The 24,078-nt window shown below is 40.7% G+C and overlaps 1 protein-coding gene across 9 annotated transcripts in view; it reads left to right on the top strand.

Moving 5' to 3' along the window:
* The window catches only part of Plcb4 (phospholipase C beta 4), a 355,157-nt gene that overhangs the window by 273,268 nt on the left and 57,811 nt on the right, over positions 1 to 24,078 (top strand). For all 9 annotated transcript variants that reach the window (XM_063248709.1, XM_063248710.1, XM_023560190.2 and 6 more), the window contains 7 exons: positions 1,235 to 1,445; positions 3,175 to 3,268; positions 5,647 to 5,726; positions 6,239 to 6,323; positions 9,662 to 9,752; positions 10,656 to 10,751; positions 14,131 to 14,231. In XM_063248709.1, coding sequence (XP_063104779.1) covers positions 1,235 to 1,445; positions 3,175 to 3,268; positions 5,647 to 5,726; positions 6,239 to 6,323; positions 9,662 to 9,752; positions 10,656 to 10,751; positions 14,131 to 14,231 — 758 coding nt within the window. The remainder of the gene's footprint in view (positions 1 to 1,234; positions 1,446 to 3,174; positions 3,269 to 5,646; positions 5,727 to 6,238; positions 6,324 to 9,661; positions 9,753 to 10,655; positions 10,752 to 14,130; positions 14,232 to 24,078) is intronic.

Raw genomic sequence — 24,078 nt, 5'->3', positions numbered from 1 at the left:
CCCTGCCTTCCTTCAGCACTCTTATTGGTTGGTATATTCAATTTTTCTCTCATTGGTAAAATGTGAGTTTCATGAAGCAAGGATGTCTGGTTGGTTGATTGGTTTGCTTTTCCCCCATCACTGCATCTATCCCTGTACCTGCAAGTACTTACTCTTAGAGAGGATGAACGTGCCTAGGGAGAGAGGATTCAGTCGTAATTATAAATTATATAAATGTCCATCAGTAGAATAATGGAAAATAGATTGTGGTATGCTCATATATGAAGCCATACATTCAGTGAACAAGAGCTACATATATAGATAAGTCTCAAGAAATACGTTGTAATAATAGCAACTTCAAATGCATAAAGTGGTATAACTTTTTATATATTTGAAAACATTCAAAATGACCTATGGTTTGGATACATTCATATATAATCAAACTGTAAAACCATTTTGAGACACTATACATAAAGATTTAGGGTAGTGGTTGGTACATAGTCTCAGAAAAGAAGGAACTAAATGGAATTGAGGTGGGTAGCCAGGGTTCCTCAATGATTCTTGTAATTACATATTCCTTTTAAAAATATAAAGCATAAGGTTCGTATCTGACAGCACTGTGGGATAGGTCGGTATAAACTACCTCGTGTCAGAATGGAATGGGCAGTGACTCCTGGGGTGTGTTTCAGTGACCCTTGTATACTCTCCTCACCAGCCCTGTACTCTCTTACGTAAAGTAGGGAAGTTAAGTTATTTAAATTCAGAAATCCGTTGCCTCCATGACAAGTCTCTTCTCCAGTCCAGTTTGAACAATGCCAACCTACCATTCTTACGTGTTCTACTTGTTAAAGTGGACCTCTCACACATACTCTTCTGCACCTAGTGAGCCTGGAAAGCAGGGGTGAGGAGTACGCTCTTCCACTCAGGAGAACATGCAGAGACCCAGGAGCACAGGCAGCGTTTGACAGAAGCAGAGCCAGAGGAAGTCATGTGGAGTACACATCCCTGTAGCACTGTGCTTCTGAACTTAGGAGACAGTGCACTTCTGCCACCACAGATAGAAAGGCAGAACGCCTTATGGTTACCTGTCATGGACAACTCTATTTTATTCATATTTTGAAAAATGAAGGTTCTTGAGACAGACCAAAGAAGCGTTTACACCTACCGTTTAATTTGCCTCAGTTTCCCTGAATAAAACATGAGATGAACACGTTCAGAGCTGCAAGTGCCACTAAGATGTTCTTTTTTCCCCTAGGCCTCATATCAAGTGATGGGTTTTGCAGATATCTGATGTCAGACGAAAATGCCCCAGTCTTTTTAGATCGCTTAGAACTTTACCAGGAAATGGATCATCCTCTGGCTCACTATTTCATCAGTTCTTCCCATAACACCTATCTCACTGGCCGACAGTTTGGCGGGAAATCCTCGGTGGAGATGTACAGACAAGTTCTCCTGGCTGGCTGCAGGTCAGAAACTCGGAATGACAATGTGTTTGTTGCACAGGTTGTCCTCCAACTTTCTGTCTCCCCCTTATCCACAGGGAATGAGTTCCAAGGGCCCCAGCAAATATCTGAAACCAGAAATTGTTCCTGATTGTATATATACTGTTTGTTTTCCTATGCTGTATATAGTGATGATAAAGTTTAACTTATAAATCAGGCATAGTACAAGAATAACAAAAATCACTAATGCTACTATAGAACAATTATAATAATGTATTTAAACAAGACTGTCTACATGCCCACCCTTGTGCTTTAAAATGAGACATAGTTTAATACAAGCACTACAATGCCATGAGAATTAATCTCATAACAGGTAAAGCTCCTAAGTGACCAGTGGGCCGGCAGGGTAGCAGGTATGAGTGACCACGGGATGATTCAGATTCCGGACAATGGAATGGAAGAGATTTCATCATACCATTCAGTGTGGTGTGTAGTTTAAAACTTATGGTTGTTTATTTTTGGTATTTTCCATTTAATATTTCCCAAGTCCACTATTGATCATAGGTAAATAAACCACAGCTAAGGAAGAATTGCTATAATTTACTTTTTTCTGAAATAGGAACTGAAATAAAAAGGACATCTGGCTGATAGTCATTTAACCTTGAGAAAGAAAAGATATTACTTCCACAGTGGTCCTCTGAGTCAAAATTTATTGTTCTAGGGCCGGAGATATAGCTCAGTGGCTTAAGTGTCTGCCTGGCAAGCACAAGGTCCTGAGATCAATTTCTGGTACAAAAAAAATTACAGTTTAAAATTTACTGCCCTTATGATATATTAAAAATAGGTTTCAAAAACTGTGAAGGCATATATATATATATATATATTTTTTTTTTTTTTTTTTTTTTTTTTTTTTAAACTGTGTGTGTGGTTTTTTTTTTTTTTTTGTTACCGGGGATCGAACTTACGACCGCCTGCTTGCAAGGCAGGTGCTTATGCCACTGAGCTAAATCCCCAGCCCCAAAAGCATATATATATTTTAAGAAGACATTAAGTTTTCTACTGGCCATAGGTATTTGCAAACAGCATTATTTAATGTTAAACTTTAGACACATTTGTGAGACTAGAGACTTTGCACGTAGTTTTGTTACAGAAATGAGCAAATCTTTGAGGTTTAGAATATGACAAACATGCTAAAAGTAAAAAATAAAAGATGTCATTACCTAGTTATTTTTTCTTGGTTATCATTTGAGCAATACTTTTTAAACTCAGCATCTTTGTATATGTAAACACTTTAAAAGAAATTAACTAAATCCCTACTTCTATTCATATACTTCCTCTGAATACCTGAATACAAATCAGTGAGACATGGAAGCATTTTCTAATATGGTGCTGTAACATTATTACACGTAACACAAAAATACTCTAACTCAGGCTGTATTCAGATTTCTACCCTGGTCCTCAAACTGTTCCTCACCGCGGCTTTGGCACAAGTAAGAGTTTGTCCAGAACTAGCCGCTTGTTATCTCTGAAGCTTCTTTCATCTCACTTAGCCCCCTTTTGACAATACCAACTTGGAGCTTAATGGGAGAGTAATGGGCCTTGAACCTGTATGTACCATCAAGGAACTTTGTTACTTAACCCATTCAACTTTCTGCTCTGTAAGAGAACAACTTACTTAGATGTCTTTCTTTGAATTTCTACACACACCGTTTTGTGGTAAGGGTTCGATAATATAATTTCATTGTGTTCCTAGGTGTGTTGAACTTGACTGTTGGGATGGAAAAGGTGAAGATCAAGAGCCAATAATAACTCATGGGAAAGCAATGTGTACAGATATCCTTTTTAAGGCACGTTTTAAAATTACACAGTCATGCATTTTCCACAAATAATTGTGAAAAGGCAGGAAACAGAGATGGAGATGAGAAAACAAATCATCCATTTCTCAAGTGTTAGATCTTGGTATTTTTTTCTTCGGTTTTAAGGAGTGATACATGACAAATGCCTCCATTTATTGTTCCCATCATGCTGTTTCCCGCCCCCCCCCCTGGATTTCAGATGATTGACTGTTAGATATTGAGGTTTTTCTAGTGGAGTCTGCTTACATTGGCTTATACCTTAAAAACTGTCCTTTATGTCCTTATCTACTAATTGGCTTCTGTACTTTGCACTATTCCTGAAAGACTTCAAGGTGGCATGGAAAGATAGATGGAAGAGTACATTATAAATAGGGTGTACAAGAACAAGGGAATAGGTGATGAGGTTAGAGTTTATAACATAATTTTAGAGGTACTGATTCATGACATGATTTAAGAACACTTATCAAGAAATCTCATAAATTTGCAAGTCACACCACAAATTGAGCTTTAGACTTCCTAGAATTCAGGACAAAGAGAAAAACATGTGACTCACAGGATCAAGAAATGAGAAGCATAGTTATTCCCAGAGCTGACAACAGTGAGACATTTTCTCTGCAAGATCTTCATCAAAAAGAATCTAGTTTTATAAATAGACATCTCTGTAGTGGTTAGATTTGAAGGATGATTTTTAAAAGCATTCCTCAATAATGCTTGATGCCAAACATTAGACCTTGCCAAAAGACAAAGCAAAAGGAGATTTTGTAGTTCATCGGTCAGTGTATCAGGTCTATCCATCTCTATTGGTTTAGTGTAGCTCTGAAGAGATACTACAACAGTTTGAGCAGTGATTTTCAATGTTACTCTGAAAAATCACCAGGCATGTTTTCAAAGCCTAGATCCCTAAGTCCTATACCCATAGCATGCCATGGATACTATTTATCTTCGCTGAGATGGTCGTGAAATCTGATCAGCAGTGACTGGAGAGTATGCTTCCTGACAGGAACCAGGAATACCTTGAAGTGGGAAACCATCAATCTGCACAGCTCCAAAATGATAGGAAGGGTTTATCTCTGCCTTTTACTGCTGTGGAGCTGGATCTTGCCATGTTGCCCGGGTTGGTCTCAGACGCCTGGACTCCAGGGCTTTCCTCCCTCAGCCTTACGAATGCTGGGAGCACAACCACAGGACATGTACCTGTGCCTGGCTGGGTGGTGTTCTCTTAGAGAGTTAAGGACCCTAGTAAGGAGGCACAAATGAGAAGAAAATGAGTCTGCCTTTGTTTAGAGCAAGCAAAGGAAAACCCAAGGGCACAGCAAAGGTTTCCTTAGGGAATAATTCTTGGGGAACTCAAGTGGAAAATCAAGGGTCACAAGCATTTTTATCTGGGAAGAAAATTAAAATCAAGAATAACTAAATGAACAGCACATGCCTATAATCTCAACTACCTAGATGGCTGAGACAGGAGAGTTGCAAGTTCAAGGCCAGAGTGTAGCAAAAGTGTTTCAAAGTAAAATATAAAAGGGTTGGGGAAGTAGCTTGATGCTCCCAGGGACCAAGCTCCAGTACTGAAAGCGGGGGGGGGGGGTGGGGGGTGGGGGGGGGTGGGGGGGGACACTTTCAGCAATAATGATGCGTCAGTAAAACATTTCAATTATTTTAACCTTGAGCATTGTCATTTCAAATGGATTGCCCTAGGTAATGACTGTAAAACATTTGTCCTCATTCATAAATAGTGAGACTTGCCTTGTGTTTAGCTATGAATCAATAATAACTTGGGGATTTTTATCAAATGTGATGTTCTGGTTGTAGAAATAGAGTTGTTTTGTTTTTTTCTAAAGCTAAGCAGAAACTAGGGCCAATTATCTGTTAAGACCTCGCCTGTCTCAAGAGATAGGAGGGGATTTGTTCAGCTCATTCAGAAGTACTTTCAAGGCGAGTGGGATCCACAGTCACACCATCCCCATTTCACATGTTTCTTGGTCAGAGGAGACCCGTCGCAGTGAACCCTTTTTCCCTAGGCTAACACGAAATAAAGAATATTACAAATGTCACATCAGTACACAGAGATCTACATGGAATTAATGAATTATCAAGTAAGGAACTGGCAGGTCACCAAAATGAACTCTCTTACAAGTTGGCAACACCATTGATTTTAGGGAAGTAAAAGATCTGTCATTACCTATTAACTGCAGCCTAAGTCTAAGCCCAGGGAGTTGGCCTGTAAAAGTATCAGATAGATGAGTTCTCCTGGTCAGAATTGCTACAGTTGACTCTGAAAGGCTACATTAGTGATCTCAGAATAGTTCCATGTGCTGTAATTTATTGTTGTTGTTGTTCTTTTTCCTCATTAACACTCTTTACCTTTAAAGGATGTAATTCAAGCCATCAAGGAAACTGCATTTGTCACATCAGAATATCCTGTAATTCTCTCCTTTGAAAATCACTGCAGGTATAATGATTTGTTCTACTCCAAGCCTCTAAGTGGTGTTGCTTTCTAAGCCCTGATCCTCGCTGTTGTACTCTACTTACCTGTTAAATAACTAAGTGGTTTATTTTGTGAAGTGCCAAAGTGCAAATGACCCTCTGGTAAGGACACTGGGCCTCATACAAGCTCTCTTCCCCAGAAAAGTCATCTTTATGTGCTTTAAGAATGCTCACTCTAGAGAAAAGTTCAGAGATCTGGACACCTTACCTAAAATTCCACTGAGTAGGGTGATTGGCAATAACTTAAAAAACATTTTTGTAATCCACTTATCAATTTTAATTTTGGGAGACTTTTTTAAAAAATTGCACTAGTTAAGAGCTTGTGGTCTTTGGAAGTGTGTCTTGTGTTAAGGTTAGGAAGGCAAGCACACATTTTTGCAGAGCCAAGAGACTTTAATTGCACAGGAATTGGTGTTTCTTATTTTTGGATGGCTAATGGATGTTTCAATTTACAAAATGCCATTTCTTTCTCTTCAGCAAATATCAACAGTACAAGATGTCCAAATATTGTGAAGATCTATTTGGGGATCTCCTGTTGAAACAAGCACTTGAATCACATCCAGTATGTATTATTAGCAAACCATATTTCTAGCATGAATGGATTTGTTTTGAAATTCATTTTTGAACGGTCAAGTAGCACTGGAGGACTAATGCAAAAGATCTTCCTATTTATTTAAATTCTTCAGTATAAAAAGCTTTTGTCATGCTTCAGAGGGATGTAGAAAGACACATAAAATAAACATTTGGTGTAATTTAATCCAAAGACTTGGGATCTTATGGTTTAAATTTAAACCTATAGTCTAGATTCAGCAGTGGTTCTCAACTGTAGTTAGGTGTTAGAATCATCTTTGGGAGCTATAAGAAACTTCTATGCCAGGCTGCCAACAGATCGATCTCACTGATCCAAGGTTGGGCTCAAGCCTGGTATGTTTTAAAAATTTGCCAGGTGAATAAAATGTTTGCCTTAGTTCAGAACCCCTGGGAGACTATTGCTGTGGAAAGTTCTATAATCTGATGTCACAGACATGTGACCAGAATATGACCATTTTTGAACTCCGTTTTACACCTCCTAAGTTTCTTCATGAAACAAAGAATATTAACCTGTGGCCCAAAAAAGGGCTTTATGGGAGATCTTTGAATTTATTCTGATTCTTTACAGTTTTTTTTAAACACATAATCATTGCAGAGAGTTAACTACATTTTATAAGGATTCATGACCTCTAAGAGATGAAGATCCATTATCAAAAGATGTTATGAGTCACAAGACAGACGATGAAATTAAAATGAGATACGGGATCTCTCCTGTGGACAGGCAGCTCCTCACGAGCCCACACATGGCAGCATGTGGTGGTAGGAGAGATGGCAAGAGAGGCATGCTTTGTGCTAATGTCAATACTTTGGGTGTTTAACAATGAGGTTTTTCTTTTTTTCCAAAAGTTTGTCTGTGGGAACTAACAATGTATAGATGCAGGCATCCTTTTCTCCACCCACCTGCTTCTCTCCAGCCTGCTAAAGCAGTAACCGCGGCTGCCTGCCCATATCCTCCCAGTCCTTCCTGTTTACCAGCGCACTGGCCTGACTTTCTTTTGGTCTCAAGCACCACGGTTTAGTGATCACTAAAACCTGCTCTGACCACATATGGAAGACGGGGCAGAAATGCTAGAGAATTAATATCCCAAACCCTGCTCTAACTCCTGCAACGTGTCCTCGCTCCAAGCACTGGTTCTGCTCTTTCCCAGGGCCCCCCCAGCAGTCTAGGGCTCCAGTTTCCCAATGATGACTTGCTAGATAGCACTCCCTGGATTGGCTGCTTCTTTCCATTTTTTTTTTTTTTCTTTTTTCTCTTTTTATCTGTATCAAGGATCGAACTCATGACAGCCTGCTTGCAAGGCAAGTGCTTATGCCGCTGAGCTAAATCCCCAGCCCCAATGATTCCCCACCCCTTTGTTGCAGTTTCCTGGGGCCACCTCCAAAATAAGCCACTGGTGCATACATCTTTGTCTCAGAGACCAGTTCCTGGCTAATCCAAACTAAGAAATATCCTCAATTTATTGAATTATTATTATTTTAAATCTGAGTCTTCTGCTTATTTTTAGGTTTGAGTAAGATACTTGCCTTTGTGGAAAAACCACATCATTCTTTTTTTTTTTTTTTTTTTTTTTTAAACCATACTGCCTCTTGCTATTTTAAAAAGAATTGCCTATATCATCAGTTATAATAAAATTGAACAAAACAGTAAAGAATAAAACCAAAGCATTGGAGACATTACAGGACTTTAAGAAAAATAATAAAGAAGATAATAGTCAACCAGGATGAGCATCATAATGAAACTTACTGTCTTCTCAGTTGTTGCCTATACTTTCCGACTTGGTACTATCAAGCAAAGCAGAATAGGGGAAAATCAGTCAAAACAAGATGGTGAGGGCAATACAGGATTTCAAATCAAGTTAATAGGAAATCAAAGTAGGTTACTGTAATGTATCCTGCTATTTTTATTTATTTTTCTCTTAATTAAAAAGATAAAAAGAAAAAAGTAAATGATTTTTTTTAAAAAGGGATTGAGATAAAAAGAGGGCATAACAACAGAACAGCGCAGGTCAAAACATAACAATTTAAGCAAAATAGTGTTTCACCACAAGATATCCTGACATAAAAATAGTTACCATAGCGCCTCTTTCCTTGAAATCTTGGAGTATAACTTCGTATACTATAGCACCAAACATATCAAGACACTATAAAACCATTCAAGAGAATGACATTATTACAGGGAATTTAGAACTAATTAACAGAAAATGAACAATTGTTTCTGTATAATCTTGTGTATAAAAGTTTTTACTTATATTATCATATATAATAAAATCCAATAAGATACAACCTTTTAAGACCGATGGAGACAGAAGAATACAAGTTTGATGGGACTTCAAAACAAGATGATACTAAATCAGCACTAGCTATTATGATGTCTTTTTTCCACATCATTCTTAATGAAATATTTTGCAAGTTCTAGAAAGGGAATCACAAGTAGCATAAATGGAAGTTAAGACCTGCTATCTTAGCTGAAGAGTTGAGAACTGGAACGGATGAGAAGTGGCCATCAGACCTGCTATCTTAGCTGAAGAGTTGAGAACTGGGACGGATGAGAAGCGGCCATCAGAGCAGACACAGAGCGGAAAACGAAGACAGCCTCCCAGGAGTCAAATACTTTTTGGAGATGTCTTGGTGCCAGAGAGATCTAGGGAAAAGTGCTAGTTCACCAGGTTGCCTGGAGGAAGCAGCATTTCCACCAACTTTCACTTGAAGCCAAACAGACAAAGCAAGGCACAGTGCCTTGTCAAAAATAGGATAAAAATGAGTTTTTGAAAAGAACAGATCTATGGAAGGTCGACAGGTGAGGGTATAAATGAGAGGAAAACAGAGGATGGATGATTAGATAAGGGACAGTTCAGGGCTCAGAGGGAAGAGCCTAAAGGGAGACCTCCCTTGCCAATGTAAAGGCAAGCAGAAGCAGTCACAGTGGAATTGACTTCCAGGAATCAGACCCTGCCCTCTTGCTTCCCTAGAGACCACTGTGATTCCTTGTACTTTACCAGAAACCTAAGCGTTGTGCAGTCTGAGGAAGAGGAGCAGGACCCTCTTCCCCAGCAGCACCCATGTCAGCCCTCAGCTCCTCCAGGGAGGCTGATCAGGCTCCGTGCACCTCTGCAGATTGTGGATTCCCAGCTTGAGGTCATGCTCAGGCTGAGTGGGCAGTTTGGTTGGGAATGGAAATGTGAAACTGCTGCCTGCCATCTAGTGGATGTCGGGCTGTATGACTCCAGGCCTCCAGGGCTCATGGGGTTGGAAATGAGATAGACAGAGATGCCAACCCTGTCACTAACTCGGCTCTTTCTGTATCTCTAGCTCGAACAAGGCAGGCCTTTGCCATCCCCCAATGACCTCAAAAGAAAAATACTCATCAAAAATAAACGGCTGAAACCTGAAGTTGAAAAAAGTGAGTCAGATTACATAAATGCAAGCATGCCCATGTGTTTGGACAATTCAGCTGTCTAGAATGAAATCTTTTTTTTAAAATCACCACAGTTTGGGGGTGGGGGGAGAAGTAGTGATGATATTATGTTTACTTTCCAGAACAAAGTTGTCACGTTCCCATGCAAGTTTACTGCATGTGAACTTACACAGTGGGAAAGCGTACTCATACGCTGGAATTTGAAGGGATCCCAAAGAAAAATGAGAAGAAAATAAAAGCAGTGTTTTGGTGGGGATGTGCCTTAATGTACTTTCTTTCATGAAAGTTGTGCCAGTATACAAGAGTGCCTGTCGATCCCTTGTTTCTTTGTACACCATGGTTTGTGACTTGTCCCTACATGTTTCCCGCTTTGTAAAACTCATCTCATTTGTCTCTATCCTACTGACTTACAACAGGTATTTGTATGTATTAGAAAAATAAGTCATGTTAATTGAAGGAGGTTTTTTTTTTTTTTTTTTTCTTTCTCCTGGAGTTTTTTTAAACTCCAATACACATGTCTCTTTTCTCTCACTTCTTCATGATTATTCTTAAGTCTGGATCTGTACTAGTTTCTCCAATTTGTTATTTTATATCTGGCTCTAAATCCTCTCACACTGCGTGACCAGAATTTGAGGCAGTTCACCCATATGTCAAGAGTTCTTCCACATGTATATGCCACATGATTGATCAGTGTTCTTTACAAAGCCCAGAGCAGCAAACATAGGTGAGATCAGGACACTGCAAACCTTAGGGGCATGGCCAACGGTGCCTACAAAACAAATTTCCTATCCCTCTTCATTGCCTTCTTCTCAGCATTGATTTTAAAGCCCACATTTTTGTGTGATCTAACATCTGTCACCCTTTCCTTGTTTTTCTTTTTAATAACAGAACAGCTTGAAGCTTTGAAAAAAATGATGGAAGCCGGAGAGTCTGCAACTCCAGCTAGCATCTTAGAGGATGATAATGAAGAGGAAATAGAAAGTGGTGAGTTCTTCGGTCACGTTCTAGGTCACCAAAATGCTTTGTAAAATAAGGAAAACATGAATCTCAGTGGTCCAGTTCATATATGATGACAGTATGATTCCTAATATTCAGGTGCACAGTAATGGGTCAACCTTAATCTTTTGGATTTTATTTTCAAATATTGCTTCCAGTTTCACTAGGCATTGGACATTATTGGCTTAGTCATCTTTCTTCCTGTCATGTACTCAGTTCTGCGGAAATTCAGAGACTTGACCTTGAAGCACTTGGCGTAGCAGGCAGAAAGAAGCTGGAATCAGAAGGGCCCTTTTGTAATCGCTTGCTGTCAACAAAAACTTCAACCTTGGAGTTGTTCATGATGACAGTGGCAAGGCCAGGAGCACAGAGTGAGAGAACCTTAAGTAAATAAAGGGTTGTGCGAACCGGAAACGCAAAGTCAGAATTAAGTTTTCAAATTCAGGCTAGTGGTCTAGCTCACAGGCAGAGTGAATGCTTAGCAAGCTCGAGGCCCTAGATTCGATTCCCAGAACCACCAAAAAATTGAAAGAAACAAATCAAATTCCTCCAAATAACCTGCTCACCAGAATTGTCTGTGAAAGTAGATCATCTCAACAAAGGCAGCTTGACTTAAAATATTTGAATATTTGCTGTTAACTATTTTGCATTGGCTATGTAGCCACATAGTATTTTGTTTTAAACTGGAAGTTAGGGTTAACTTGTGGTAAAACACTTGCCTAGCAGTATGAGGCTCTGGATTTGACATCAGCACCCCCTATCCAAAAAAATAAAAATCAAATGAAATGGGTCATTTGAGAGTTTAGGGATATTTTGAAAAAAACTACCTATTTACTATGTCTCATGAGAACTGACTAACAAAATGACTTGAACTTGCCCTGGTTATACAGTGCCTTTGGGCTAAGTAATTTAGAAATTCTTTTGGAAACTTTCTTTATTTGTCCCAACATCTGAGATAGGATTTTAAGAAATCCAGACATATAGCTTGAAAATGTGGAATCTGTGAGAACTAACCTTATTTACAAGCCCTTACAAAAGCCTCTTTACTGTAACCATCATCATGAATGGCTCAGTTGCATATCTAAACTATGAGATTGATTCCATGTTAACAGAGAAAAAGTAAGGGTGATTTCCCTTCATAGGTTTATGTGTCAAGGAAGATCTCGGAGGCCAAAGATACCTGATGTGACTCACTTGATTGCCCTTAGTGATGATATGCTCCTGTGTGATACACTGTCCCCAGATTGAGAGACTTCCAGTAATCATTCATTGTTATGAAATCACCTGGTCTCAGGTTGCTAGTTCTCCCTTGAGTATTTGGGACAGATGTTGGCAGATGAGATGGGGGCTGGCTTCCCCTGGACAGTCTGAGCTGGCTAGTCAGTGTGGCTGGAAGTTGTGCTAGCTGTCTCTAGGGAGCTCCGCCAGCACTACTAAACAGAACAGATTCTGGTAGCCCCCATGTGTAGCTTGGGTGTCTCACAGCACAGTGGCTAAGTTTCTGGATGTCATACTCAAGAACTTATACAAAAGGGGGGATGTGAGAGCTGCTAAATTATTTAAAAGCTAAGGTGGAAGTGGCATGACTTCTTCTTTATTTTATTCATTGAAGTAGTCTTAAGGCTGCTCAAGTTCAAGGGAGCGTGTGAGTGGCAAGAACATATTACGGAAGAAACATAGAGGACAGAAATAAACACAGCTGTCTTTGGAAACATTATAGGTAACAATGCCTAGTAAATTATTTCCCAGTTTTGCAAATAATAAACCTAAAAAACACTTTAGAAATAAAAGATTGGGGAAAAAAGGTATTTTAAAAGATCGACAAAATAATCCAAAAATGCAAAAGGACAAACATTAAGCAAAATTAATACCTTAATTAGCTTATGTTTCATTGATCATATCTGAAATACATAAGGTATTAGTGATACTATAGCCTAGTAAAACAAAGTGCAGAAATATTGATAATAATAATAATAACCATACTGATCATGGACTGGGAAACTTACACAGTGTTTTTGCCTTATCTTTATGCAGCCCAGAAAAATAGATATTATATCGATCAGAGGAAGGGTCTGAAGCTTAAAGAGATGGTGTATTTTACGCATTTTAGAGGATGCCACAGTTGCCACGCAGTGGCACTAAGGTTCAACCCCAGAACTGTCTGACTGGTGTCAAAACTCTTTGTATTTTGCAACACTGTGTTTGTAATTTAGAAGACACTGAACAGATATGCAAAATGACTTCAAAGATATTTTCTAAAAATGAAGAATATACCTGGTCAAAGTCAAACTGGATATTTCCTGAACATGCAATAATCTAAAGCAAGGGTGGATATGACTCTAGTATTACCCTTACATCATGCATACTTTCCCATCTTCTACACACATATATTAATTACTTTTGCAAGCAGAAAAATGTTTGTCTCTAGTGACAGCTGTATTGTTCCAAAATATACTAGAGATTTTATTTAAGTTGTTCACAGAAATAACCATAATCAATTGTAGGAAAATGTATGAAAATACAGAATCATTCACTGAATTTCTCTTTGAGGGTGCAGAAGCCTCTGCTACTCCACATATGCATATGATTCTGAAATTCCCTCCCTTGTACTTGCCTTTACCTCTTGTCAACCAATTGGCTGTAATTACCTTGCTGTCACAGTATGATTCTACTGTGCCTGGGTAACTTGCATCTCTGATTTAAATACGTCATTGCCACAGGAGAGAGGAAACCCAGCAAGATTCAAGAGTGGCTGTAAAAAAAAAGAAACAGCTCTTAGTGAAATCGTGTGTCTGTCTTTGACCATGAGGCAAGCAGTGGAAAATACCAAATTGTACATGCACTCGGGTGTACTTATGAGATAATGAGTTTGTGCGTTGTTTAGAACTGGTGATTATTAAGGGCTGACCACTTGGATGGGACACACTCCTTTCCTTCCACTGTTTCCATCTGACTCAGCAAGTCAGTTGCGCATACAGCTTGAGTATCCTGTACCCAAAATGTTTGGCAGTAGAAGTGTCTCAGGTTGCAGAGTTTTTAAGATTTTGAAACGATTTCACAGAAGCTATCGTTGAGTATTCTCATCCAAAAATGTCAAATCCAAAGGAGTTCCAATTCCACAATGTTTTCAGTGCTGACGTGATACTCAAAAGGAATAGGATTTGAGAGCATTTCAGATTTTCAGATTAGGGAAGCTCAGCCTGTATGTGTAATGGAAATTTAATAGTGATAGTGGGGAGTCTCCAAGTTTTTTGACAAACCGTAAACTAGAGAAATCTTGTGTTGTGTTCTACACTGGGTTGTAGGCCAGAACTAATTGCTTGGCTGTTGTTTGGCTTCATGGATTTTCCTGTTGTCTTTCCTACAGCTGACCAAGAGGAGGAAGCTCACCCCGAATTCAAATTTGGAAATGAGCTTTCTGCAGATGACTTGGGTCATAAAGAAGCTGTGGTCAATAGTGTCAAGAAGGTCAGAGTCTTCACGTCCCTTTTCTTTTATGGCTCTCAAGGTTTAGTAGCTGTTGGGAAACTGAAAATGTGACATTCATAAGAAAATGAAGTAACCTTTCATTTTCTTTCTAACTGCTCAGGATGTAAGTATCTGCTAGTGACAAGAATTGGCCATAAACACAGTGCTAAATTTAAAAAGAACTAAGAATGCTTCCAGATGCTGGCTGTAGCACGGGATTGGAGAGTGTCAGGACTCACACTGTGGGAAGGATGTCACTGTCCTGGCCTGCATGGTTCTGAAAGCAGAGACTGTCTCTTGAGTCTCCCAAGGGAACAGCCACATCCGGCCTCAAGTAAAGCTTTAGAAACCTTATCTTCCAGGCCAGAGGGACCCACCAGGATCCCGACCTTGCTGTGGACCTTGTCACCACACCTGTCCAATAATAAAGACTTATGGTCCTTGCCCCCATCTGGACAGTGTCCCCTGTTCTCTTCCTAGAGGAGTGGGTCTCCCCAGGAACCCTGGGTGTTGTGGAGGGGACTCTACACAGCAGAACTGACCTGACACTCTTCTCCATGGTGACTGCATGGGTGGTAGCATCTCATACGTTAAGCCCACTCTGCTATGACAGGTGATAGAAGGCATCACCAGCATCCCTCACTCCCTGGAGATACCTGTCCTCACCTCTCCTGGAAGTCAGTTTCCTCACTCCTCCCCATACTTCCACACAGCATCCTAAGGCAGCTGTCACCCTACCCCTTCCCTTCCTGTAGTCTCCATCTCACTGCTGCGCATCTCTCCCTAATCTTAATTCCAGTGAGGTCAGGGCTCTCCTCTCCTGGCTCCTCCTGGCAGTATCTGGCTCTTGCTCCCCTTTTGTGGAAGAAAGGTCCACAGAGCCCCTAGGCCTTGGCAGAGGTCTGTGTGAGTCATCTTCCTTTTGCTGCTGCCTCCTCTCTGAGTTGAGGTAACTCTCACATTTACTCAGCCCTATCGTCACAGTGCTTAACTGAAGATCTAGCACATAGAGGAAAGAGTCTTGAGTTCTCCTTCCAGGAAGCCCTCTTCCTCTGTTCCCCATGTGTCAACAGGGACTGGGGCCCAGGGACCTGAGAACCCAGACCCAGCCCTCCCCGCCATGGGACTTGGACCAGTTGTTTCCCTACTTTGAGCCTGAGTTTCCTCTTTCAGGGGGAGACTCAGAGCCCCTCCAAGTTCTGTGGGATTTGGGGGCTCAGTGGAGAACAATTTCACCCCATTTTTGCCTCCTGCCTATGTGCCTCTTGGGCAGTGACCTGTGCTCTCTGATCCTCATTTTTCTCATCTGGATTAGAAGGTCATAAACCTGGCCTCTCAAGGCAGACAGAATGGTAGCAAGATTCCAAAGAGGCCCTGCATCCCCACTGTCCGTGTCCCAGCCCCAGTTCTGCCTCTTTCCAGCTGTGCAGCCGTGGTCAGAATGCAGAATCTCCCGGGCCCGAGATGGCAGCTGTCAGTGGGGTGACAAGAGCTCCTCCCTCACGGAGAGGATGAGAGTGAAATAAGGAAAAAGTATTTCCAACTATTCGGCCAGAAAAAACAGTGATTAAGTAACGATTATTTTTAAGGCACTGACTAAGCCATAATGACCTAAAAGGTCAAAACACACTTGCTTCTTGCCTTTCCAGTGGCTTATATTCTCGTATGGTTTAGGAAAAACAGTCAACAAATAAACAGTCAAAAAACTCAAAAGTTCAGTTTAGGATGAGGATAAAAATAAAAATGAGTGTTAGCATGGAGAGCAGTGAGGGGCAGGAGTAAAGCAAACCAGACCCCAAGGGAAGAAGGAATTTGTCGTACATAGGAGGAGAAGAATAACTTTCTATATAGAGGAACCATAATAGCAACAGGCAGCATGAATAAGGGGTGAAGCAAGGTTAATGGGGTACAGGTGGGAGCTAGATGATGACAGCTTTAGGAGGATGGCATGAGAAATTAAAAAGACCAGTGAAATGTAAAGGTATTGAAAAACTACACAGAAGGAGGCTGGGTAGCTGAGTTTTAAGATTATGATGATTTCCAGATGGATCCTAGTTTAGAAGAAAACAGGAAGGAGGAAGAGATGTAGGATATGCTGTTACTAGACCAGAAAGATCCCCTCATGGGGAGACTGGACATTGGAGGCAGAGAGGACTGAATGGTTCCAAGATACACTGAGGAACCTAAGATGGACCCACTTAATGGTGGATTTCGTCTGGGGCTTGAGGGAGGGATAAGCAGCATGATGCCCCTCTAGAATTCTTGTTTGAGAAACTGGGTTCTACTTCCTGCACTGGAGAGGACTGGGAGAGAAAGAAGTCAGGAGTTTCAAATAGAACAGGTGATCCGATATGCCTGTGAGGTGTTCCCCGGAGGTGCCCAGTAGGTGTCTGCAGCACGGACATCATTGTTGCTGGGCTCGTTCTCTGTCTGATCTTGGGTAAGTTACTTGACCTCTATGTTTCTTAGTTTCCTGTCTGCAAAATGCAGGTAGAGACATGCACTTCATTGGGTTACTACGAACAAGACGTGAACTTAAAATAGTGTCTGGTGTGTGGTAGCATCCATGAAAGTCTAAGTCGCTGATTTATCATCACCCTTTTCATCTTTATTTTCATTTTTGCAAGTAGCTAGAGATATAAATTGAGAGTTCAAGAGTTAGTGTGCTTGGCCATGGAACTAGTGGGGTGATCTGTAGGGGGAAAGTACATAGGGAAGGAGCCTTTCTTCCTTGGAGCCTTCTTTCCTTGGAGCCTTCCTTCCAAGTGAGTTTGCAGCAATTGATGTTGCCAGAGAGGTGGAGGGAAATGAAGCACCAAGGAAACCAGAACAGAGTTCAGAGACGATCTGTATGGTCAAGTGCCATCAGATCTTGTTGAGTGACTAAGAATACTCAGCAGGGGGGCTGGGGATTTAGCTCAGCGGCGTAAGCACCTGCCTTGCAAGCAGGTGGTTGTGAGTTCCATCCCTGGTACCGATTAAAAAAAAAAAAAAAGAATACTCAGCAGTGACCATTGGATTGGTAGTGTGGTCACTGAAGTGACCTTGAAGAAAAGCATCAGTGCTTGGGGGAAAAGGGAAGGTGGAGCAGAGAAGAATAAGTAGAGACTGTTTCTGAGAAGTTTTTCTATGAAAGGCAGCAAGAAGTGGGTTGGTGAGTATTCTTTATAGAGTGACTGAATCTGGAGGCTGTTTGGAAACTGCTGGAAATGATACAGCAGGAAGGGAGAGGTTACATTTCCAGATGGGAGAGGAGTAGTCACCTTGCAAGAAGGTGAGAGTGAGTAGGTGGGATCGTGGTGATGTGAAGGTGTGAGCCTTGATGGGAGCTGGGATATTTGCTTTGTGAAGAAATTGGACAAAGAGGGGGTTTGATAGAGATTTTAGTGGTAGGAAAGTTGGAGAGTATTCGATAAGCAAAATCAAAGAAATGCTGCCTGACTGCCTTTTCTGAAACAGGGAATTAGGACTCCTTTGAGAACCTAGATGGCTACTAAGATTCGGAGAATGTTGCTGTACTACATAATACCTTTATTAACACTGTCTTAGGCAGTTTGTGCTGCTGCACCAAAAATATCATAGACCAACTGGCTTACACAACAGAATTTTACGTCTCAGAGTTCTGAAATCCAAGATCAGATGGTGGCCAGTCAGATTCTGACAAGGGCCTTCTATCCCAGTCCTACCTTCACCTGGTGCAGAGAGAATGAGGGAAACAGCCTTTCTCTCTGTCTTCTCAGGAGAACACTCCTCCCATGTGACAGCTGGGCTCCCATGACCCAGTTACCTCTCAGCGGCTCCATATTGTAAACCCAAATATCAAGCTCAGTCATCCAAGTATTGTAATCCTCTTTCTAGTTTTCCTTACAATCCAAAAGGTTGCATTTGTAATCCCATTGAGACATTATTGGAATCCCACTTCCAATCTACCAGCACCAATGCAACCCACAGTGAGAGTAAAGACACCAAGACAATATTCCAAAGTTAAGGGCAGCTAAGGGGTCCTAAATGCAATCCCTGTGAGGACAAGCAGACAAAGGCCTTGATCCTAGGCCTTTCCCGGAATCTATTATCCTGTGAAGAAGAGGAGTGGCTCAGGCATGAGTGACAGTGAGGATGGCAGGAATTACTTGAGTAACTTGAGCTGGCTGGCCAGGTGCAAGATTGGCATCTCTATAAACTGCAAAAATAAAGATATTCAGAAGGATCAATTTACATAAGCCAATTAGGATTGTCTAGGGAGTGTCTAGAGCACTCTGGACCCCGGGAAAAGACACACACACTCACCAAGTCGGGACACGGGGGGTGCAGCGCTAGGAAAAGAAACAGAAGAGACGGCAATTGCAACTGCCTGCACTGCACTGCACGCACAATCTTTATTTTAGGATTCTTATATAGTAAACCGGATCAATTCACAGAGCACAGACAATTAAGTAGTGAAAAAGCATTCTTTGTGACAAGCTACAATGTGACAGACTACAATGTTTATCTAAACTATCTAAGTGAAGTAAACAAGCACAACCAGTTCTTCTAGCTCCTCTAGCCCAGGAGGAAATTCATTAGCCCAAGAATGTTGTTAATTATGTTTGTTGCTAGTGTCACTATGGTGGTCGGCCACTTCCTCATGACTCTGTAAAACAAAGCCAGGTCACACAGTATGGTTTCAGAGGATGAGAAGAACAGGCATTCCTGTCCCGCCTCTGTCTCACATACCGGGGGCTATTGTTTACTGCAGGTCCAAGGGGGCTAGGGTCTTCAAAGTGACTCCTCATCCCCCACATAGGAAAGCAGTGGAATTGTTTTGAGGGTCTACTGCTTTGGTTTCTGATATGCAAACTCATGCCCTGGGGAGTCATAGCCTCTTATCTTGAGGCTCTACCCCACTGACATTCCCAGAGCTATTTGCTCTAACATCTCCAGTGCTCAATCCTGTACAGGAGAGAACATTATGGGAGGAAACAGGACTGTCTGTGGGCTATAGAGATTGCATAATAGCACCTCAGCTAGCCTTATTTGCAATGCTTAGAGCCAATTGAAGAGAGAAGGGTATACCCTAGCCAGATTTTTACATATCAGTATAAGGAAATGAGTTTCCAAATAATCGAAGTCACAATAATTGTTTTGGATTCAAAGGGAGTCACTGGAGTTGTCTCCCATAGCCCCATTCCAAATACAGGTGCTCCGTGATTTCTGATGGGGTTTGATAAGCCTATAATGAGTAGGAAATATCTGTAAGTTGAACATATATTTTATACATCTGTCAGGCATAATTCAGCTGCACAATACGAGGTATGATCGAAAGTAAAGTATATATTTAAATTTGAAGTTTCATGACTGTAAAACATGCATTGTTGCTAATCCCGCTCAGAACCCTGTCCCCCTTGCTGCAGATACACTTCTATCTTGCAGATACACTTCCATCCTTCACACAGCTGTCTGAAGCAGTTCTGGAAGTCCTTTTTCATGGTTTTCCATAGTTGTACTGTCTTGGCTGCCTCAGTGTCCTGAACTGATTGAAAATGTTTGTCATTTTCACTTTGCGGAAGAGCCAGCAATCACCTGGTGCCAGATCTGATGATTAAGGTGGTTGAGGACACACTGATATTTTTTTAGAAGCCCACCTGTCCTTTAGATGGCACTCAGCAGTAACATCAACTGTATCTTTTAATCAAATGTCATCAAGACATTCAGAAAAGAGGTCCCCCAGAACCTGCTTCAGGAAGTGGCAAGGACTGTGGGATAAGTGTGTTTAAATGAAAGGGAGGTATTCTGAGCGGGTGGTGGCAATGTGTCTTGTATTGCAGTAGTTTTGTTAATGTAAACAGTGCAGGTTTTCAGTCACCCCTCAGGTTGTAGAGTACTGGCTACTCTCGATGTAGCTTGTGTAGCTGATTAGGAGGCGTGGCTCACTGCTAACCCCCAGCATTGCACGTGGGCTTCATACCACACCCTGCTAGTTACTCCAAGAGTTCATTCAGGATTGAGTACAGTTTCCACCAAATATAGATCATTGTACACCATAGAAATTAAAAGATCTTGAGTCCAAGTGTCATTATGTGGGGCATTGTTTCACTGTCACTTTGAGGATTGGGTTCCAACCTGTCATTTTTGTAGGGACACAGTCATTGAGTCCTCAGCAAGTATGTAGCTGTGAACCTTGAATGACTGATGATTGATCACATGGCCTCCTGTGTCGGGAGGTGGCCACATTGATTATCTATTTCCCCAGCCCCCAAACTAAGTCACTAATTAAATTATTATAAGCAAACAGTTCAGTAAGTGAAAATTGTCTGCAAAAGAAGAAAACAATTTTAAAATGAGCTCTTCTGGAGTAGATCATGGTGAGGTCATCATACTTTTTTTTTTCTTTGTAGTACCGGGGATTGAACCCAGGGCCTTGCAATGACACATCCTCAGCCCTTTTTTTCATTTTCTGTGTTGAGACAGGATTTTGCTAAGTCATTAATTTCTTTTTTTTTTTATTTTGAAGAGAATAAAACAAAATAAGAAAAAAACAAAATGGGGTCAGTCAAAACAAAAGGATGGACATAGTATATGACATAATACCAAAATGCAAGGTGATCTACAGTAGTTACCATGATGTCTCTTGTTATCTTCAATAGAATTGCCCATATCATCAGGCACAATAAAACTGAACATAGCAATACAGAACAAAATCGGTAAAACCAAGACATTGGAGACATTATAGGACTTTAAAAGAAAGTAATAGTCAAACCAGAATTAGTATCATAGCGAATTTTACTGTCTTCAGAGTAGTTTCCTATATTCTCAGACTTGATACTATTAAACATAACAGATTCAAATAAAATCAGTGGAGATAAGACAGTGATCAAACAAAACAGATTCAAGTAAAATCAGTCAAAACATGACAGTGAAAACAATGCAGGGCTTCAGATTAAGTTAATAGGAAATTAAAAATGGTTACCATAATGCAACCTGCCATCTTTGGAATAGCCATCCATGCCATCAAATCTAGTGTCCACTTAGACAAACTGGAACAGAATATAACCAAACTAAACATAGGGATGAAAACAATATGGGTTTCAAATCATTGTACAAGATTAACAATATCCTCTGCTATCCCTTTTTAGACAATTCACTTTCACAGGGTGCATTGTACATTTTGTATCCCACTAACTCCTTTAGTTTTTAGATTAGGGAGGCAACCCACTATTTACCTAAGTGGTTCTGAACCTTTATACTCCTGAGCTTGGTCTCAAGTTGTATCCATTTACCTACAAAAGCCTCAAAGTTTTCCTTCCTTATAGCTGAGTAACTATAAAAAGTGTTATGTCTTTCCAACCAATCTGCAGCTGATGGGCGAGCTACCCTCACTTTTTTTCTGGTTCCCTATCCCATAGAACATTATTTTCTCATCTTTGACTTTCAGTCCATAAATCTTCTTTCAGGTTAGTTATATTTTTTATATAGATGATCTTGATGGACCCTATCTCCTGACCCACTCTGCCTGTGTTTCTTTTTATTAGTGTATCGAGGCCATCCCTGTTAGCAATTATGGCCAACCTTCTCTGTTTCATCTCTGTCATGCTATTTTTCTGTTGTTGTTTGTCTACTTTCCCCTTCATTCCAATGTCTGCCCCATTCAGTGAGCCCACTCTGCCACTGTTCCTGAAGCCATGGCCTTTTTTTTTTCTCTCTCTCTAGAATGTCCTTCAGTATTTTTTGTATAGTCAAATTGGTGGTCATGAACTCCCCTAGTTCCTCTCTGTCATGGAAGCATCTTGTTTCTCCATTAATTTTGAGAGATAGTTTTTCAGGGTATATCAATATCAGTTGGAGATTATTTTCTTTCAGGGCTTGGAATACTTTGCGTCAAGTTCTTCTTGATTTGATGGTTTGTGTCGAGAAGTCTGTCGTGATTCTGATGGGTTTTCTTTTATAGGTGATCTATTTTCTCTGACAGCTTTTAATATTCTGTTCTTGTGTTGAATTTCTGGGATCCTGATTATTATATGTCTAGGTATAGATCTATTTTGGTGATAGCTGGCTGGAGTTCTGTATGCCTCATATATCTGAATATCATTTCCTATTCCTATGCTTGAGAAGTTTTCTTTAATTATTTCTGTAAATAGCCTTTGTATTTCATTTGTGTTTACCCCTGCTTCTTCACTCACATTTTTTATTGTTATAGATCCTCTTGTCATCTTCTAGCCTTTGTATTGATACTTCATGGTTCCTCGTTATTTTTAAGAGATCTTTCCTTTTGCAATCACAAGTTACAAACCTGTCTTCAAGGTTTGATAGTCTATCTTTAGTTTCTTTCAAGCAGTCTTGTCAGCTTTCAATGGAATTTTTAATTTCCTGGTAATCTCTTTGAATCTGTTTCATGTATTCTAGATTTTTTTATATTCTTCATGGAAGGTTTCCCTCCTTTTTCTATGCTCCTCCATTCTCCCATCTGTGTCCTCTTGAGGGGTGTTTAGCATTTCTTTTATTATTTTTCTTATATCTTCCTTTACTTGTATTGGTATTTCTGTTTTAAGTTCTTTGTTAATTTCACAAGGATATTTCTTTATGTCAGATGCCATTTCTTCAAAGACTGCAGATGTGTTGTCCCCAGTCTCTTCTATGTTTACCTCTCCTGGGCCAGTACTGCTTGGGTTGGAGGCTGGAAACTTCCTTTTGTTTCTTTGTCTTGTCATGTTTCTGGTTTCTTCCAGACAAGTAGATAGTAGGGGTCCTCAGCACTTCCTGTATTGGTTACAATTACTCTGAAGCATGCTGGCTAAGGATTGCTGCCCTCCCCAGTCTGCTGGTGACCACGGAAGTACAAGCAGGGGTGGGGCAGGCTGGCCCCTCCATTCTGAGCTGGTCAACCACTGGGAGTCTTCACCATGTTAGTGTGTTGCATGGTCTGGGCTGGGTAGAGATAGCTTCAGGGAAACCTCTGTCTTGGTTATGGGATCACACACAGGGGCAGGACTCAGTCCAAACAATTCTCCCCCATCTGCTATGCACTAGGAGTGGCTGAATGAAGCCGGCTGCAGTTCTGGTTCTGGGCTTATCCTGCCTGACTCCAAAATGTCACCCTGCCAATTGCCCATTCCCACAGACTGACTGAGTTCCCCATACTCACTGCGAGCTGTTGTAGTTCTGTGTTCTGCCACTCCCCTCTGTAATGGTGTCCTCCTGCCTAGGCCCTCGGGCTTTCTAACCCCCAGTTTCACCATGACTGTGTGTCTTTGGATTCCAGTGGTGTTTTGCACACAGTGGGACCCACTCTGATGAGAGCTACAGCCTTCTGTCCATGTTTTTTTTCTTTTTCTCTTCTTTTTCTTTTTTTCTTTCTTTCTTTCTTTCTTTCTTTCTTTCTTTCTTTCTTTCTTTCTTTCTTTCTTTCACTTTAGTTTCTTCCTGGGTCAAGAGGATCCATCTTCTTCCATCTGGTCTTCTCCAGGATGCTATATATTCCAGCATCTGAGCTGTTTCTCTCAGAGAGGCTCTTCACTTTGCTGCTTATTGATCCCCCGTCTTCCTAATCCTCCTAAGTCATTAATTTCGGAGCTCAAACTCCCAGTCCTCCTGTCTGAACCTCTCAAGAGTGCTATTACAGGCACACCACACCATGCCTGGTTTATCTTTTCAGTTCTTGCATTTTCCCATGGCTTTATGTCATTAACATAAACCAATAAATAGAATAACACACATAAATACATTTATTTAAATATTCACATATGGTTCGTAAGTCTGGAACATTGCCCTTTAGAGAAGTAAACAAATCATTTTTTTTTTCTGATTTAGACCTCAGATGACCTTGAACATGATAACAACAAAAAGGTAACAAAATAATTCTCTTGAGCATTTT

Source organism: Cavia porcellus, unplaced genomic scaffold (assembly GCF_034190915.1).
Source record: "Cavia porcellus strain 051 isolate PalLab524CR breed Dunkin Hartley unplaced genomic scaffold, mCavPor4.1 scaffold_5, whole genome shotgun sequence".
NCBI lineage: Eukaryota > Metazoa > Chordata > Mammalia > Rodentia > Caviidae > Cavia > Cavia porcellus.
Note: the sequence above shows the minus strand (reverse complement) of the source record. Positions and strands in the feature narration are given on the sequence as shown.